At 46.7% G+C, this 17,226-nt stretch overlaps 1 protein-coding gene across 1 annotated transcript in view; it reads left to right on the top strand.

Annotated features, from left to right (window-relative positions):
- The window catches only part of LOC147706795 (calpain-1 catalytic subunit-like), a 590,138-nt gene that overhangs the window by 291,893 nt on the left and 281,019 nt on the right, over positions 1 to 17,226 (top strand). Inside the window, exons 5-8 of the mRNA XM_086925927.1 lie at positions 8,594 to 8,762; positions 12,443 to 12,526; positions 12,619 to 12,704; positions 13,643 to 13,714. Of these exons, the coding sequence (XP_086782053.1) occupies positions 8,594 to 8,762; positions 12,443 to 12,526; positions 12,619 to 12,704; positions 13,643 to 13,714 (411 nt within the window). The remainder of the gene's footprint in view (positions 1 to 8,593; positions 8,763 to 12,442; positions 12,527 to 12,618; positions 12,705 to 13,642; positions 13,715 to 17,226) is intronic.

Below are 17,226 nucleotides of genomic sequence, written 5' to 3'. Positions count from 1 at the left end.
CAATAAATAAAAATACTTCACAGGCTGGTCACTCCGCACAGTCAAAAACATATGTATAAATAACTATATATATACATATATTGCAATACCAATGATCAGAGAAAATACCTCAGTGGCTGCAATATCTACATCTTAGCCCACACAAGACTGGTGGATCCCAAATGACAATCCTGGGGTCAAGAGACTCCTCAAGCCAGGAAATGCAGGACTGAGCAGATGCGTCTGTCTCTCAGAAGAGACCCTGGTTTCCGAGCCAAGCAAGCCCAGTTTTATAATGTTCTCAATGCACAAGAAGACACCTTCTTGTGCATACTGGTGGTCGCAAGCCGGGTCCAACTTTTAAGAGTAAGGGGAAGATGAAGATAGAAGTGATTCTGGTTACTGTAACTAGATATTTCAGGAAAGGCTAAATCATCTGTATTTATTTCATTTACTCCAGGTACAAAGTTTAGTCAGGGAGCTGGGGTAGAGTTTTAGTCAACTTGTCAGAGAAGTCCTGAACCGAAAATACCATCAACCTGTGGTTCAACCAGGTCAATGAGAAAATGTCATCATTCTAGACAAAGACAAAAGTCAGATCTTGGAGGTTATTATTCACATGTATGGAGACAAGCTGGAACGCATCAAAGATTCCAGGTTAGTTAACAGATGGGCTGCAATAGGCAGCAAGGGATTCTCTGCCAACCATGCCAGATCATAGTAGATTTCCTTGAGGGATTATTTTATATTTACAAAACTGAAGTGTAATTATTTGTGTACTGATAAAGCTTTATCTTACAAAGTTGTCTCTTAGCTCACAGAATTCTGATTTTTGTAAGTAATCATTTGCTGAAAAAGAATGCCTCAAGGGTGTAACCTCTGTGCTTGAACAATCCTGGAAAGCAATGTCAGCTAGAAAGAGTGCTTGGAACAAGACCTGTCTTGAAGCTTTTCATTTGGACAATTCAGATGACTATTGCCGTAAACTCGTGTTTTAAGTTGTTCCCTGCCTAAAGACCTAAAATGTTTCCACTGCCAGCATTTATGAAAACCTTCTGTGTTTATGGACACGAATATGACTCTAAAAAAAGAGTAACTTTATTGCACTTCTTGCTTCATGGATTTAAAGATCGCCACGCCGTGGGAGTTTTATATATGTGTCGAGCTTGAATATGTTTGGTTGAGACTTTAGTTTCTCACATCTACGGCCCTCAGTGGGTTTTGATACTTTTTCATGCGTTTCTCACTTGCAAGGTTTCAATATGTTTTAAGACTTTTTGGTGTTTTTTATGCAGTCACTATCACAGGCTGTGAATATGTGTTCATGACGTTTATGCATTTGTAGGCTTTGCATTTTTTTCTTCAGTTTTGCGCACTCATATTCTTTTTCTGACATTATGGCTGAGATACCCGCCACCCCCTCTCAACACAATCCCCAAGGATGGGAAACCGGAAACAGTTCTGAAGTCTTTGGAAGACGGGAGGGAGTAACCCCCCCGGCCGTATTTATTAAAATATGAAACAAAATTAAAACATTAAATAAACAGTTTCATATTATGTACAATTTCATTACCACATTGCGATGTTTGGCTAACCTTAACAGAGTCTCTAATACAAAGGTTCTCCTAGCCGAACTAACATCCTGCAAAACATTTACTTGAAATTTTGAAATTGTACATCCTAACGTTTAAGGGCCAACGGCAAGGTCGTAACCGGTGTCAAGATCCCTAACCCAGAAATATCGCCCTCACTTGTGAGGGGCGGCCCAGAGGCGTACCTCAAGTGCAATTACCAATTTCCCTTGACTTGACGGGGGCCCCAATAAAACTCGACGCCACTTAGAGGTCGTACGAGGACTCGTGTGAGGTATCTAGAAGGTCGCGTAGACCCCCCCCAAACCCCACACAACTTACCATATCTGCCGCCGCAGACGTCCTGGCCCCGGGAAATTCCCCAGGAGGGGGCTGTAACCCCTCCTACCCAGGAAGGGGCCTTGACCGCCTTTCCTCTTCTTTCGGCGACCCATCCTTAGAAGGGACCGCCTCCCCGTTGAGGGGCCAATGGCCACCTCCCCCGAGCGCTCCCATCCGTGCTGGGTGACGCCCACTCATAGGGATCTTCCAATTAGTGCTCACCGATCATGACCTTACCGCCCGACCAAAATAAATACGACAATGCTAACTAAATGACTAAACTAAAAATACAGTAGCAACTATACTTTCATTAAAAGCATGCTTACCAATGAACACTAAAGCAGAATTTCTTTATTTGCAAAACGTAACACAAATCGACATTCTTTATTACATACTCAAAATCATCACGACAATACCACAACCTGTAAACGAAAATCAGAGTTATCCATCAACTTTATTCAAAACCACTTGCTGTCATCAGGGGCTGGTGGGTGGGTCAAAATTGGCTCTTCGTTCCGTCTCGAGCTCACGTGCAGCGAGGAGGTGCAGCTTCAGAGCACAGGAACAAGAGGATGCCTTCGGATCTTGCTTCTCCTTTTATCCGTCTTCAGGGCGGGCGTAAACCCGCCCCTGCCTGCCCCTAGGGCGTGGCCAGCCGCGTCAGTGTCTAGGCCAACCCACTCTAGGGCGGGAAAAGGCGCGCCCCGGCTACGCCGCTTCGGGCATACCAGCCGAGACTCGCCTCCCGCCCAAGATGGCTTCCCGGGGGGATCGTGGTACTCTGCCATACGTTCGGGGGGACCGAGTGGTCGCCCCTTTCCATATGGCTGAGATACCCGCCACCCCCTCTCAACACAATCCCCAAGGATGGGAAACCGGAAACAGTTCTGAAGTCTTTGGAAGACGGGAGGGAGTAACCCCCCCGGCCGTATTTATTAAAATATGAAACAAAATTAAAACATTAAATAAACAGTTTCATATTATGTACAATTTCATTACCACATTGCGATGTTTGGCTAACCTTAACAGATTCTCTAATACAAAGGTTCTCCTAGCCGAACTAACATCCTGCAAAACATTTACTTGAAATTTTGAAATTGTACATCCTAACGTTTAAGGGCCAACGGCAAGGTCGTAACCGGTGTCAAGATCCCTAACCCAGAAATATCGCCCTCACTTGTGAGGGGCGGCCCAGAGGCGTACCTCAAGTGCAATTACCAATTTCCCTTGACTTGACGGGGGCCCCAATAAAACTCGACGCCACTTAGAGGTCGTACGAGGACTCGTGTGAGGTATCTAGAAGGTCGCGTAGACCCCCCCCCAAACCCCACACAACTTACCATATCTGCCGTCGCAGACGTCCTGGCCCCGGGAAATTCCCCAGGAGGGGGCTGTAACCCCTCCTACCCAGGAAGGGGCCTTGACCGCCTTTCCTCTTCTTTCGGCGACCCATCCTTAGAAGGGACCGCCTCCCCGTTGAGGGGCCAATGGCCACCTCCCCCGAGCGCTCCCATCCGTGCTGGGTGACGCCCACTCATAGGGATCTTCCAATTAGTGCTCACCGATCATGACCTTACCGCCACAGGCCGGATAGTTGACCGGCTATCCGGACCCCCCACACACTCCTACCTAAAGGTCATGGTGTAACGTTTTTAGCCATGCTAAGAAGTCTCCTATGAGTAACTCATTCCCCACTCGAGACAAATGCACTCCATCCCCCAAATACATACTGTCATCATTAATACACCCATGTGAAATAGCATGCAGTGTCTTGGAACGGAACAACCTACTCACTTTGTTATTAAGCTTCCTAACAGAATGATTTAAAGCAGGAACCGAAATAGCCCCCCGCCACACTTTTCGTGGGATCATATGGGACCACGCAATTGTGCACCCTGGAACTCTCCTCGCTAACCAACTTACAGTGGAAAGCATCGCCTCAAGAAGAAGTCGTCTACCAGTGGTGACCAAATCATTACCCCCAAGATGTACTATCACTACAGACGGCGGTGACCTCGTCCGCCCTAGCAAACCCTCAAAAAATGATTGAAACTGGTCAATACAGAGACCGCCTCTTCCGTAGAAGGACACACTGTACCCGTATTCCCCAGCTACGTGAATCATATCACCTGCCTTGAATACGTCTGCGGCACGTCTCACGTATGAGTGGCCCACAACCCACACCTCCTTTTTCACAGCCGGTGATGTCTGACCGCTGGCCTGGTGTAGGGTCGACTGCAAAGTCCGCCCCGCCTCGTAGGCTTGCGCAACTGAAAACCAAAAAAAAACAAGAAGCGTGAGTACATTGCTACAGCTTCACAACATGTGCAACCGCACATACCTTTTATAACAATTGGAGGACCAACGCCCCACCCGTTTAACTTGTTCAACATCCAGACCCCTGGCTGTAGCTTCTGTAGCAGCCCCTATCCGAAAGGAATGGGTCCCAAACTCGCCCGGGTTCAAGCCCGCAGCGGCAATCGACATCGCAAGCACCCGCTGAAATTGAAACTTTGTCAGTGGGGTGGCGTCAGCGTGTCTCAACAAGGTCCCCCCCCATGATGCCACCCTTCGTGCTAAATAATCTTCTAGACACCTTACCGGGCACATGGAGGACCCGGGAATCCCGCGTATGATTACGGAGTCACCCATCCCACTTTGATCGGTCTTGGACCTGACAAATGAGACCATTATCGTCTCCCCTCTGATCTGGACGTGCTCCTGGCACAATCCTCCTGTCACATCCTGCTTGTTCCTTGCCACTAATTCGCTTACCCGCATAGCCCCATGGAATGCCAGCGTAAAAGCGGCTCGGAATAACACTGTCTCAAACTGAGATGAACACGTAGCAGGGAGTCTGGATAATAACTGGGCCAGCCTGTCCAAACCTATCGGGCGCCTCTCATCTACTCTGCGACCCTCAAGGCGTTGCCACCCCCGTAGCGCTTTCTGTACAACGAAAGACGCTGTTGGGTCATGGATCCCGTGAGCCCTAGCAACAAAGGAAATGGCAGCCCGATGCCTCTGAGCCGTGGCCACCGATTTCCCGACCCGATGTAAGGACATCAGAAAATACACCACCCACTCTTCCTGGCCCCAAAACTCCTCCCTATCAGTCCCCAAAAAGGCCAAATAGGACCGGAACGCCCCTTCATATGCCTTCCTCGTCCTGGGTGCTAAACTCTCTCCCACGAGGTTACGAAGTTCGGGGCACCGAGAGACCAGAGAGCTTCGGGAAAGGGTGCCGGCTCCGGGTCCGCTGTGGGAAGGAAACCCCAGAAAGCCTGCATACGAAAACGAGACAGTGCATCAGCCGCCTGGTTCATTACCCCTGGGACATGTCTTGCTCTGAATAGCACATTCAATTGCATACAAAGTAAAACAATTTCCTTGAGCAGTCTCAAAATCCATTTGCATCGTGCTGCCTGACTATTGATACACTCGACCACGGTCATATTGTCAGACCAAAATACCACAGAGTGATCTTTGAACCCTTCGGGCCAAGTTCTCAGGGCCACTAAAATGGGGAAAAGTTCCAGGAAAGCAATGTTACTTGTCAGTCCACTATCATGCCACCATGTCGGCCACTTTTGTGCAGACCATCTTGTGCCGAATATGGCACCGAAACCTATGCTGCCTGCCGAATCTGTCCACAGCCCCAGCTCCTCAGAGGACACGGCTGGTTTGTTCCAGACGACTCGACCATTGAAATCCGCCAGAAATGCCAACCATATGCGCATGTCCTGGCGGACCTCTGCCGAGAGCCTTGTGCGATGATGGCACTCCTTCAGGCCGACCATGGCTTGAGCGATCGAACGGGAAAAGGGGCGGGCCATTGGTATGACCCTCAGGGCAAAATTCAACTGGCCAACTAACTGCTGTAATTGACGCAGCTTAACCTTAGGTCCCCCTATACACATCTGCAGGGATGTCCTGAATTTTGACACTTTGTCAGCTGGTAAACGAAAACAACCTTCTGCGGAGTCTAACTCAATCCCCAGAAACTCGAGGCAAGTGGAAGGCCCCACAGTCTTACCTGGTGCCAATGGCACGCCAAACTGATTCATCAAGACACAAAACTGTGCCAAAGCCTGCCCACATTCCGGGTCCCCGGCTGCCCCCAGGAACAAAAAATCATCAAGGTAATGCATCACATTTTGGAAACCCGTCTTCCTTGTGAAGACCCATTGTAGAAAACTACTGAATTTTTCGAAATAGGCACAAGATATAGAGCACCCCATCGGCATACACCTATCCATGTAATAATGACCCTGAAACATGAAACCTAAGAGACGCTGATCGTCTGGATGTACCGGGAGCAACCGGAACGCTGACTCGATATCAGATTTTGCCATCAGCGCCCCGGGCCCCAGGTGATTCAAAATGGCTACGGCCTCATCGAAGGATGCGTACCGCACCGAACACACTTCCGGGTCTATCGCTCCGTTTACGGAAAGACCACGTGGGGCTGATAAATTATGTATCAGCCGAAACTCACCCGGGTCCTTCTTTGGGACCACACCTAAAGGGGAACAAACAAAATTAGGAACCGGTGGTACACTAAACGGACCGGCGACTCGACCTCGAGTAACCTCCTTCCTGATCTTATCCTGTACCACCGTCGTATGCTGAAAGACCGATAGCTGATTTTTACATTTCGTTGCACCTTGAAAGTCCCCCACTGGGATGCGGAAACCATAAGAAAACCCGTTCCGCAACACCCCAGCAGAAGCACGATCCGGGTATTCACTGAGCCAAGGAATCATTGCCAAGGTATCAATCGGGGTAGGTAAAGGCGCCCCTCGGACTATGTTAGACCTGTTTGGCGCCTCCTCTACCCCCGTTATCACCCGTTTTGGCTCTGCACGTGGACTCAGGATGGGATGATTGCCCACACCCACTACATTCGTGTCTAAATTTGCACGATCCCTGGGGCCTAGTACATTTACCCCTGTTGAAGTTCCAACAAACCCCCCTTTTTCCTGTGTTACCGGCAGGCTTCGAGTAATTGTCTGTACCCGCACCTGACCGAAAGGGCGTCCCCGCATACTGGCGGGAAGATTCGCCAACGATACTCCCTACTAATGGCAATTTTAACATACCAGTCTCCTTCATTTTGGACCATGACACAGAATCATAACAATCCCATGTTAAGTTTTTATCATGTTCTTTAGCTTTTCTAAACAGGTTATCATAGCAGAACCAATGATTACCCTCGTGTGATACCGAGTACCCCATGATTCGTGACTGATAAATCGGCAATTCGGGTAACAGATCGGGCCTTCGCTCCCCCAAGATCGATGTAAAAACCCCCCACGCTTGGCCCCAATTGCCAATGTTTTCATTTACCTTAAAGGCGGCCATTTTTGCGCGCCAAACACTCGGATGCATGAGCTCCTTCTGGCCCTTGACATGCTCCATCTCATAGTGATCAGTAAGCAACGAGAATATGTTTACGTATTCCCCTGCCCATATCTTTTCCTTAATAGCCAAAGGAACATGCTGACCCAATTTTTCCCTACGAGAGGGTGCCGACTCATCCCTCGCAATCGGCAATGGCCGCTTACCTGCACCGGACGTTGTCTCTGCTACTGAACCCGTCCCCTGTGGCTTCTCTACTGCTGCAGCCGGCGTGGACACCTTCGCTGCTTCCCGTGACTCACGCAGTTGCTTCATTAGCTCCTGCGCGTCGACAGCCGTGGCGCCCTCGCTACCTTTTCCCAACCACGCTGCCAATTGTGCTGCCAGCTCGGGCGGCATATCTTCCTCGGACACGGGGGTGACCACAACGGGAATCGGATTCCCTTCCTTCGGCACGGGAGTTGGTGCCTCGAGCGGGGCACTGGGACCCGGGATGACTTCTCCCGCTGCTCCCCTCCTGGGCCTCTTGTTTTTCCCTCCCGGGGCTGATCCCGCCAAAGGACGTTTCGGTCCCCCTTCCTCGTTCTTATCCATTCGCCTCTTTAGTTCGGTCATCTCCTTCATGAGAACGCGCAGCATCTGTTCAGTAGTCATGCGCTTTCCCGCCTTCTTCGGCATTCTCCAACAGAGTATCTGCAAAACAAACAAGAACGATTACAACGCTCAAAATTGGCTCTTCGTTCCGTCTCAAGCTCACGTGCAGCGAGGAGGTGCAGCTTCAGAGCACAGGAACAAGAGGATGCCTTCGGATCTTGCTTCTCCTTTTATCCGTCTTCAGGGCGGGCGTAAACCCGCCCCTGCCTGCCCCTAGGGCGTGGCCAGCCGCGTCAGTGTCTAGGCCAACCCACTCTAGGGCGGGAAAAGGCGCGCCCCGGCTACGCCGCTTCGGGCATACCAGCCGAGACTCGCCTCCCGCCCAAGATGGCTTCCCGGGGGGATCGTGGTACTCTGCCATACGTTCGGGGGGACCGAGTGGTCGCCCCTTTCCATGAAAGTCGGTGAATACTTTCTCATGAGTTTCATGTATTTCCGGGCTTTGATTATTTCTTTCATTTCTCTCACTCGGGCTGTTTCGTAGACTGTGGAAACGCTTTTTGAGTTACATGTCTTTACAGGTTTCGAGTATGCTTGTTGAGTCTGAGTATGTTTCCATGAGGTTCTCATTCCCATAGGCTGTATGTTTGCTTCTGTACCCTCGAAGGTAATAAAAGATACTGGCACATCTGAAAGGTCTCCACCTCTGGTTCATTCACTGTTTTCTTCCTACCCCTCTCTTTCAGGCTGAATGGCTCCTATGAAGCCCTATCTGGAGGTATGACCTCTGAGGGCTTTGAGGATTTCACGGGAGGCGTGGCCGAGATGTACAAACTCAAGAAAGCTCCCAAGGACCTGTACAGAATCATGCGGAAGGCAATTGCACTGGGCTCGTTACTGGGCTGCTTCATCAATGTAAGAAACGTTTCTTTAGATCGACCAGACACCTAGATCATTCAGTTGTCCCATGGCACAGTGTTCCTGCAATCTATACTTTCCCTTGTGAGTTTTGACTTGGATATCCCTCGATTACACACTTGTGAGCCATGATTTCCAGTTGACCGAGACCTGTGTATATGAACCATTAGCCACAAATACTAACTCAGGATGAGTGAATGCCTCTGTTTGTGCATTGGCGGGGGGCGTTGGAGTCGATACCGCCCAGATTCAGTTTTGAATCTAATCAAAAATCTTGTAAGAAACTTTAGCATTCCTCATTGTAAAAAATCAGGCTGTTGATGACTTTCAGGGGTAGACCAATGTTTCATAGCTGTCCATAGGCTTAGCATCAGTGCTTCCCCTTCGGACCAGAGATCTACTTGTTTCACAGACCTTTGTCTGGGTGAAGAGCCTTAGTGATGTGTAAGCTGCACCTTGGGTATCAGCTTCAGGGTTATTGACAACAACCTGGACTATTCATTGCTGGGAAAGAACAATCTCTTTCTCCAAGCGGATTATGCCTTGTACTTGGCAGCTGGGACATGTATTTGAGGGTGGTGGAATAGCCCCAAAAAGGAGTTGATGTCACTATGACCCACTCTGGTCTGACCCAGTAAACTGAGATCAACCACTGGGGCTCCGCACCTCCAAAAGCCAGACACTGCAGATGTGCAGATTTAGTTAATATTATTAAAATGAAATATGTAGCACATGTTAAAATGATGGTCACTGTTAAGAGGGTTGTAAAGAGATGGAGTGTAAGTAAAGAATATTTTAATGTAAGGCATTGAAGATAGGAGTTAATGGTAGGTTAGAGTATTGGGGTTGGTATAATGGCCTTTGTATTATTATGGAACTAATAGTGGCTTTAAGTGATGCTATATGGAATGTAATGACCTGCAATCAGGCTCTCTACTCTTACCCATAGCTGCACTTCTACAACCTTTTCCAGGAAGCTTTTCTATGTGCACCACATTGTCTGTACTTAGACAGGCTCAAGTTATTGACTCTTCTTATTGCTTGAACACCAAGGTTTGTTGGCTGCAGCACATATTGTTTCAGTGGAGTTGTGTGTTGAAATGGGAGGCATCCCCCTGCATGGTGCCTTCGGAGCTCTCAGATCGACCTAACCCACAGTCTCATTACGATGTTGGCTGTGTGCAGTGTGACTGGTGTCCAGGATGGTGTCATTCCATAGTAGGCGTTGGCTCTCCTAGTGGTTCCTCAGGCAGCCTTCCATTGAGATTGAATTGAATTGAATTTAATTGAAACTGGATTTATATAGCGCAACTTTGCCCGTAGGTGTCAAGGCGCTAACAATGGTATGGTAAGAGCTGTGGGAGGGAGGGGAGAAATTACATATAGGTCTCCCTGAAAAACCAGCTTTTCAGGACCTTTCAAAAAAGAGAGTGAACTGGCTGATCTTTGATGTCTGCTGGAAGAGCATTCCAGATCTTGGGGGCAAGGGAGTGGAAGGACCTCCCTCCCAATCTGGCTCTGTAAATTCTGGGGTTCGTAAGTAGATTTTTTTTGGCAGATCGAAGAGCCCTAGCGGGGATATAGGGGGTTAGTAAAGATTTAAGATCTTCAGAACCACCAGAATGCAGGGCACGGTGGGTAATACATAAAGCCTTGAACTCTATCCTTGCCTGCACAGGGAGCCAGTGAAGGTCCCTCCTAATGGAGGTTGCTGATGAGAGTCTGGGGGCATCAGCGACAAACTGGGCAGCTGCATTTTGTACCAGTTGCAGGTGTAGTACCTGACGTTTATTGATACCCAGATACAGTGCGTTACAGTAGTCTAACCTGGAGGTGATTAGTGCTACAGTAACGGTTTTCGGGCTTCTGGGGAGAGATAGTTAACCAACTTCTTCAGGGTTCTGAGAGCTCCACAGCAAGTTGAGATTGTCCTGCTGACCTGTTTATCAAAAGAAAGTTTATTGTCAAAAATGACACCTAGATTTCGTGCGGACTGGGAGGGCTTAGGACAGACCCCGAGAGCGGGAGGCCACCAATCACTTGACCATATTTCTTCCTTGTCTCCGAAGATCAACACCTCAGTTTTTTCCCCGTTCAGTGTGAGGAAATTCCTCACCATCCAGCCGGCTACTGCCTCCATGCAGCATCGGAAATTCCGGGCTGTAATGTCGGCTGAATGTGAGATGGAAACCATGATCTGGGTATCGTCGGCATAGGATACAACTTCGAGCCCAAAAGATCTTATAAGTCTGGCAAGCGGTGTTACATAAATGTTAGAAAGTGTGGGGCTCAGGGAAGACCCCTGAGGAACCCCACACTGCACCGGTTTAGCTGGTGAGAGAAAGTCGCCCAACTTGACCCTTTGTACACGGTCATCCAGGAAGTATTTCAATAGACTGAGCGCCGGACCGTTCACTCCTATCTCCATGAGACGATTGGCTAAGATGGAGGGGGATAGGGTGTCAAAAGTGGCTGTAAGGTCGAGCAGGACCAGAAGAGTAGTCTGGCCACTGTCGACCTTAGCACGGATGTTATTAGTGACAACTGTGAGAGCGGACTCAGTGCTGTGCACTCTGCGGAAACCGTGTTGAGAGGGATCAAGAAGGCTGGCGTTCTCCAGAAAGGCACTCAAATAGGTGTTAAGATGGGCCTCTAACATTTTGGAAGAAGTGAAATGGGCCGGAAGTTTTTTAGGATACTGGGATCCAATGAGGCTTTTTTGAGGAGGGACTTAACTATTGCCATTTTCCAGGATGTAGGGAAAACACCTTCCAGAATTGAAAGATTGATAACTTCAAGAAAGGCGGGCAGAAGAACATCTCTGCATTCCTTGAAAGTCTTTAACGGGCAGGGATCCAGGGGAGAGCCTGACTTCAGCTTATTTAGGTACAGGTTGAGTTGTTCCAGTGTAAGCTGAGGGAAGTTGTTAAGTGTGTCACATAGATCGACTGAGATCTTCCTCAGGCTTCGGCAGAACTAAAGTTGTTGATGTTTTAGCAGCCATTTGACAGGACCATGTTCATAAATGGAATCAAATATTCCCATTCAGAGCTTGGGTTTGGTTGTCAATCATTTCAGGAGTAGGATCCAGTTTTGAGATCAGAGTCCTCCAATGGGTGATCACGACATAATGCCAGAACTGAGCGCAGGTGGTTTTAGTATCTGTTTGTGTATGGGTGAGTTTGGAAATTGAGGCCACTGTAAGAGTCAACTGCAGGCAACTGGAACTTGAGCCATAATGTGGAAGTGGTGTTTTTGGAGTGAAGAGTGACTTTTAAGGCATGTTACTCTGTGAGATAGCAACATCCGGCCATAAATCAGTTGAGACCCAGGCCTGTATGCAGTGGCAGACAGCAGCTGGTGGTGCCTGTGTGCAGCGGTGGACAGTGATTGGTGGTACCTGAGTGCAGTAGTGAAGAGCACCCGGTGTTGCCTGTGTGCAGTAGTGAACAGCAGCTGGGATTGACTGTATGCAGTAGCGGATAGCTGGTGGTGGTGCCTGCATGCATTGATGAAAAACGGCTGTTGCCTGCATGCAGAAGCGGATGTTGGGTGAGCCTGCATGCCAAGGTGGTCTCTGCAGAATACCACTGGAATGCACCAGATGCAGATTAAAAAGATGAGTGTAAGTATTGTGCTCATATGTGCCCACTCTTGCCTTCCATTGTCCTCTTTAGATAACCAGTACCCTTAACAGGGAAGCCATAACTTCCAAGAAGTTGGTGAAGGGCCACGCTTACTCCATCAGTGGCCTCAAAGAGGTGAGTTTCTTTTCATAAGATGATGTTCATGTGACTGAAGTGCTGCAGACTACTTGTTAAATGTAAATTTCTGTTTCCTTGGCCTGTTATAGGTGAATTACAAAGGTCACCCGGAGCCGCTCGTACGCATCCGGAACCCCTGGGGTGACGTGGAGTGGACCGGTGCCTGGAGTGATAAGTGAGTGACAGTTTTACTGCAGAGGTCCAAAATCACGGAATGAACACTGTAGGGGAATCCAGTATCTACTTAGAAAATGGAAAGTGCCCCAGTCCCCCTAGTGTAAGCGGGCACGGCTGCTTGGAAGCTTATTTGATCCCAATATCCACTGGTATGCACAGGGCACTGATGTGACGAGCTCACGATGCCCGAGCAGTCACTTCTGCATCAGCCTGACAAGGAGATGGTCACACATGCCAGCAAGAAACTGGGGGGGCATATCATCAACAAGACGATAAAAAATTATCGCTGCTTTTGTGTCCGTTTTCGGACGAAAAGCGGCGATAATTTTATCGCCTAATCGGCAAGGTCACGCTATCGCGTGAAACCTTGCATTAGCGCCTGTTTTCTGAACGCCCAGCTTTGCATCTCTAATGAGATGTAAAGTGTGTGTTCCTGCCCTGACATAACTGGAGAGATGTCGGTAAGCAACATTTCTCCAATTTTCTATGGGCACGCTAACCGGCAGAGCAACAAGCTAAATAGCGATAACCTCTGTTATTGCTACTTTCCTACGCCTGCTTCAAGACTGACTTAGCCATGATATCCTATGTAAGGTGGATATCATGGCTAAGTATGCCTTGCCCTATCATCAAGCTATCGCCAATCTTTGTGAGATTATCGCTGGATTTCCAGAGATAATCTCACATTTGGCAGTTAGCGCTTGGAATTTTATCGCTTTTGAGATAAGCGTTGCTAATAGCACTCTATCTCAGCGATAAAATTCCACGTTACCCAGCGATAATTATCCTAGCGCTAAGTGCGCTTAGCGATAATTATCGCCGGTCCATGATGATATGCCCCTGGTATTGTTCTGCTGCTGTCTTGGGATGGGAAAAATGAAGTTTGAACTCTTAATCTAGTTTCTGCTTTCTTACTGTCTCTGCTCTCTGCCACAGGTCACCTGAATGGAATGAAGTGGACCCAACAGAAAAAGAATTGTGTGTGAAGAAGAATGATGGGGAGTTCTGGTAAGAGAAGCCATGAATACCATTAAAGCTGAGACTCCTCATTGGCCTCATTCACTGGTTAGAAATGACCTCCTCACCCTAGTGCCACCATGTTAATCTACACAAGGTATTGGTTTAACCATACAATTCTAGGAGATCTCTTTCCTGGGGATGTTTATTGAATATTGAAAAGGAATATACAAATTATGTTTTGTTTCTAAAAACAAGGTAATACCGAAGTATTAAAATTTTATGAAAATGTAAACAACTCCTAAATTGGTTAGATTGGTGCAACAAATGCATTACCCAACTGAAAATACACACAAATGTCTTAGAAAGAAAGAACAGAGCTCTGCAAACATTCACCCAGATGATTAGTAAAGCCGCATTTCTTTACATCATTAGCATGATGACATCTGCATATATCGACAACATATGTTGATATCGTAAGACAATAGCACTGTGGTGGAAAGTGGGTTATTGGTAGGGGCAAATGTAGGTCTGCCACTGGCAATAAGGCCACTAAAACATGATAGACTCAGCATAGGTCTTAGAAAAGTATTCCTTTGCTCAACCCTTGGTAACGTGGCTGCGAGCAGACAGGCTTAACTCCAAAGACAGGTATGTAAAGCATTTAAAAACACCATTTCAGTACAAAATTAAGACACAACACAACATAAAAATCCAACACCAATTTATAAAAATAGGTAATATTTTTATCTTTTAAATGACACCAAAACGAAAATAATTCACTGTAGGGAACCAGAGATATGAATTTTTAAAGATTAGTCACTTTCTAGTGCTTAGAAACCAACAGTGCCCCTTAAGTCATTTCGTTTTCTCTGTCAGGGACACCACTTTATAAATTGTTCTGAAGAATTCTCACCACTGTAGTGGGCCGCCTTCTTTAGCAAGCGGGGTCCAGTTAGAACACCTTCCTGGCATTCTGCTAGCGGGTCCCAAAGTATCCAACACACAATCCAAGGTCCTGGAATCTCCAAGAGGGTCCTTGAAAGTGTGAAACTTCAATTCCGCAATCCACTTGAACAAAATCCTTACAAATCCACTGGTACTCCAGGCTTTGAATTCTTTGTGGTGCTGTCCAGGTGAGCTCTGTTAAACTGTAGCTTGCAGGGAGTTTCCACTCTTGAGTCTTTTGGCAGCAAGGTAATCCACGGGGCTGTAGTTTCAGATGGTGCAGTCTTCATAGGTCAGGCCTTAGAGTTCCTTGCATACAGCAAAATCTTCAGCAGGGCCCTTCTTGCTTCATTCAGTTTCAAGCAGCAGATCTGGAAGGCTCTGCCCCTCTAGGATACTTATTCAAAATTCTATGGGTCAAGCACCAGGTCACTGCTGACCAACGAGAGCAGGGCAACTCCTCATAGTTATGACCACATCCTGTGGAGTGTGGCATTAGTTTTTCCCAGAGTGCATCATTCTTCCAAATCCACAATGGCTGATTTTCCAGCAAGGAGGTAAGACCTGGCCAAACACACCCTCTGGGATATCTTATTTCCGTGGACTCTTCCTCCTACCATCTGCACATACCTTTGTTAAGCCTAGCCCTGACTCTGGGTCAAGACTGTCATAGTGGACTGAAACCCAAGTCTCCCTTCTGCCTTTGAAGAGCGTAGTTTACGACGCCACCTCCTGGCCTGGCATTCCTATTGAGCAGCACACTGCCCTCCCAGCAACCTGGCTAATCCACTTAACTCTGACCAATCAGGGCAGACCACTGAAAGGCTGAATTTGGACTTACAAACAAGAAAGCCTCATAACTTATTGTATGTACACTTTAGGAGAAATTTAACAACATAATATTGTTGGATTTACTACTACCATTCTGGGAAGTCTTTGAATGGTCCGGCTAGTCCTCTCCTATCAATATTTATTAATCAATCACTTCCTACCATGTTAACCTATGGGCCATGGGGTTTGCAATAGGGAAAATGACCTATGCCACTTTTCAAGAACCAGGGCTTATAAAACCATATTTAATAGGCATTTCCCTAATTTCTACAGGACACCCCTCCCCCCCCCTGTGCAACTAGGGGAGACTTCAGGGGTTCTGAATCTGCAGAAATATTGCAGATCATCCTTACCCAATCCTTCTGGCATCCAAGTCGAATTTGAGCAGCTCTTTAATACAATGTGGGGAGTGAAATGTAAAATTTCACTTTACCCAGGCATATAAAAACTCATTTTATAAGCGCGCTCCTTATGGATAACTGACCCCCACCCCTGGGATACCTAGGGGTGACCCTGGGTGTCCGTAATATGCAAAAACATGGTTAAACAGAGCCCAGGGTCAGTCAGAGTCAGTTACCACCAGTTCCAGTCAGCAAACTGTTGGGGGTTGCCCAGGGCACAGGATGACTTTGCAACACACTGATACTGTGATGCTGGTGCAACCAAGATGACAATGACTTCAAAGCCAGAGTGAAGATGCGCAGCGAGAGCGAGCAGCCCTGCCACGTACCGCTATGTACCCGGAAAGGCTGTAAGGCACCACCATTAGTGTAAAGCCTAGCCATGGTTTCCATATAGAGTAATTTAATAAGGCCCAAGATTTTTGTCAACGAGTTAGAATCACAATTGTATCCTGTGAACCCCATGCAAGTTACATTGGTCATCTGTAGATGCCACTCAAAAATATCCTTCTTCCCCCCCACACTGAATACCCTGACTTTGAGTGACACACCGATTCAACATTTGAACCCTGCCCCAAATACAAGTGAAAACATACAGCCAGGGGGATACAGGGGATGGGGGGGTGGGGTGATCATCACCGGCGTCCTCAACAGCATTCAAAATGTATAATGTACGAATACAGAGTATATATCTGCTGCCAATGAGACATGTACCAATATGCATTCCCAAATCCTGTCGGTAAACAGACAAAATATCAACTACAAAATATCGAATGGACATAATATCGAGTTCAAAATATAGGCTGGACAGAATATCGAATGGACAGAATATAGACATCAAAAATATTGTTTTGAAGGTAAGTAATGTAATATCAAAATTTAAAATATAGATAGTCAAAAATCGAAGTACATAATATAGGTTATTAAAAAAATCGAAAATTTAATAATATCAAATTTTTTATAGTGTATTTTATGTGTTAAAAGTGTTTATTTATGTTATAATGTATTTAAATTAATGAATTTAATGTTATTTAAATTTTGCGTAATTTAATCCTGTAGCGGGTTGTGGGTTTATAGGGGAATAGGATGGGAAGTAATTAAATATGTAAATGTATTTATTGGTATTTGTTTATATTAATTGTTAATTAATTTTTATTTTGTAATTAATTACATTTTAATTGCCAATTAATTTTATTTAATTGATTAATTGATAATTATGTTAATTTAATTTATTTTATTTTTGTGGCGTGTTGTGGGTTTATAGGGGAGTAGGGTGGGAAGTAATTTATTTATAATTGTTATTTATATTTATAAATATGTACATTTATTTATTGGTATTTGTTGCACTCTTTGGAGTGGGAATAGTAATTTTTACCCCTACGC

Source organism: Lissotriton vulgaris, chromosome 6 (assembly GCF_964263255.1).
Source record: "Lissotriton vulgaris chromosome 6, aLisVul1.2, whole genome shotgun sequence".
In the NCBI taxonomy this organism is placed as follows: Eukaryota; Metazoa; Chordata; class Amphibia; order Caudata; family Salamandridae; genus Lissotriton; species Lissotriton vulgaris.
Note: the sequence above shows the minus strand (reverse complement) of the source record. Positions and strands in the feature narration are given on the sequence as shown.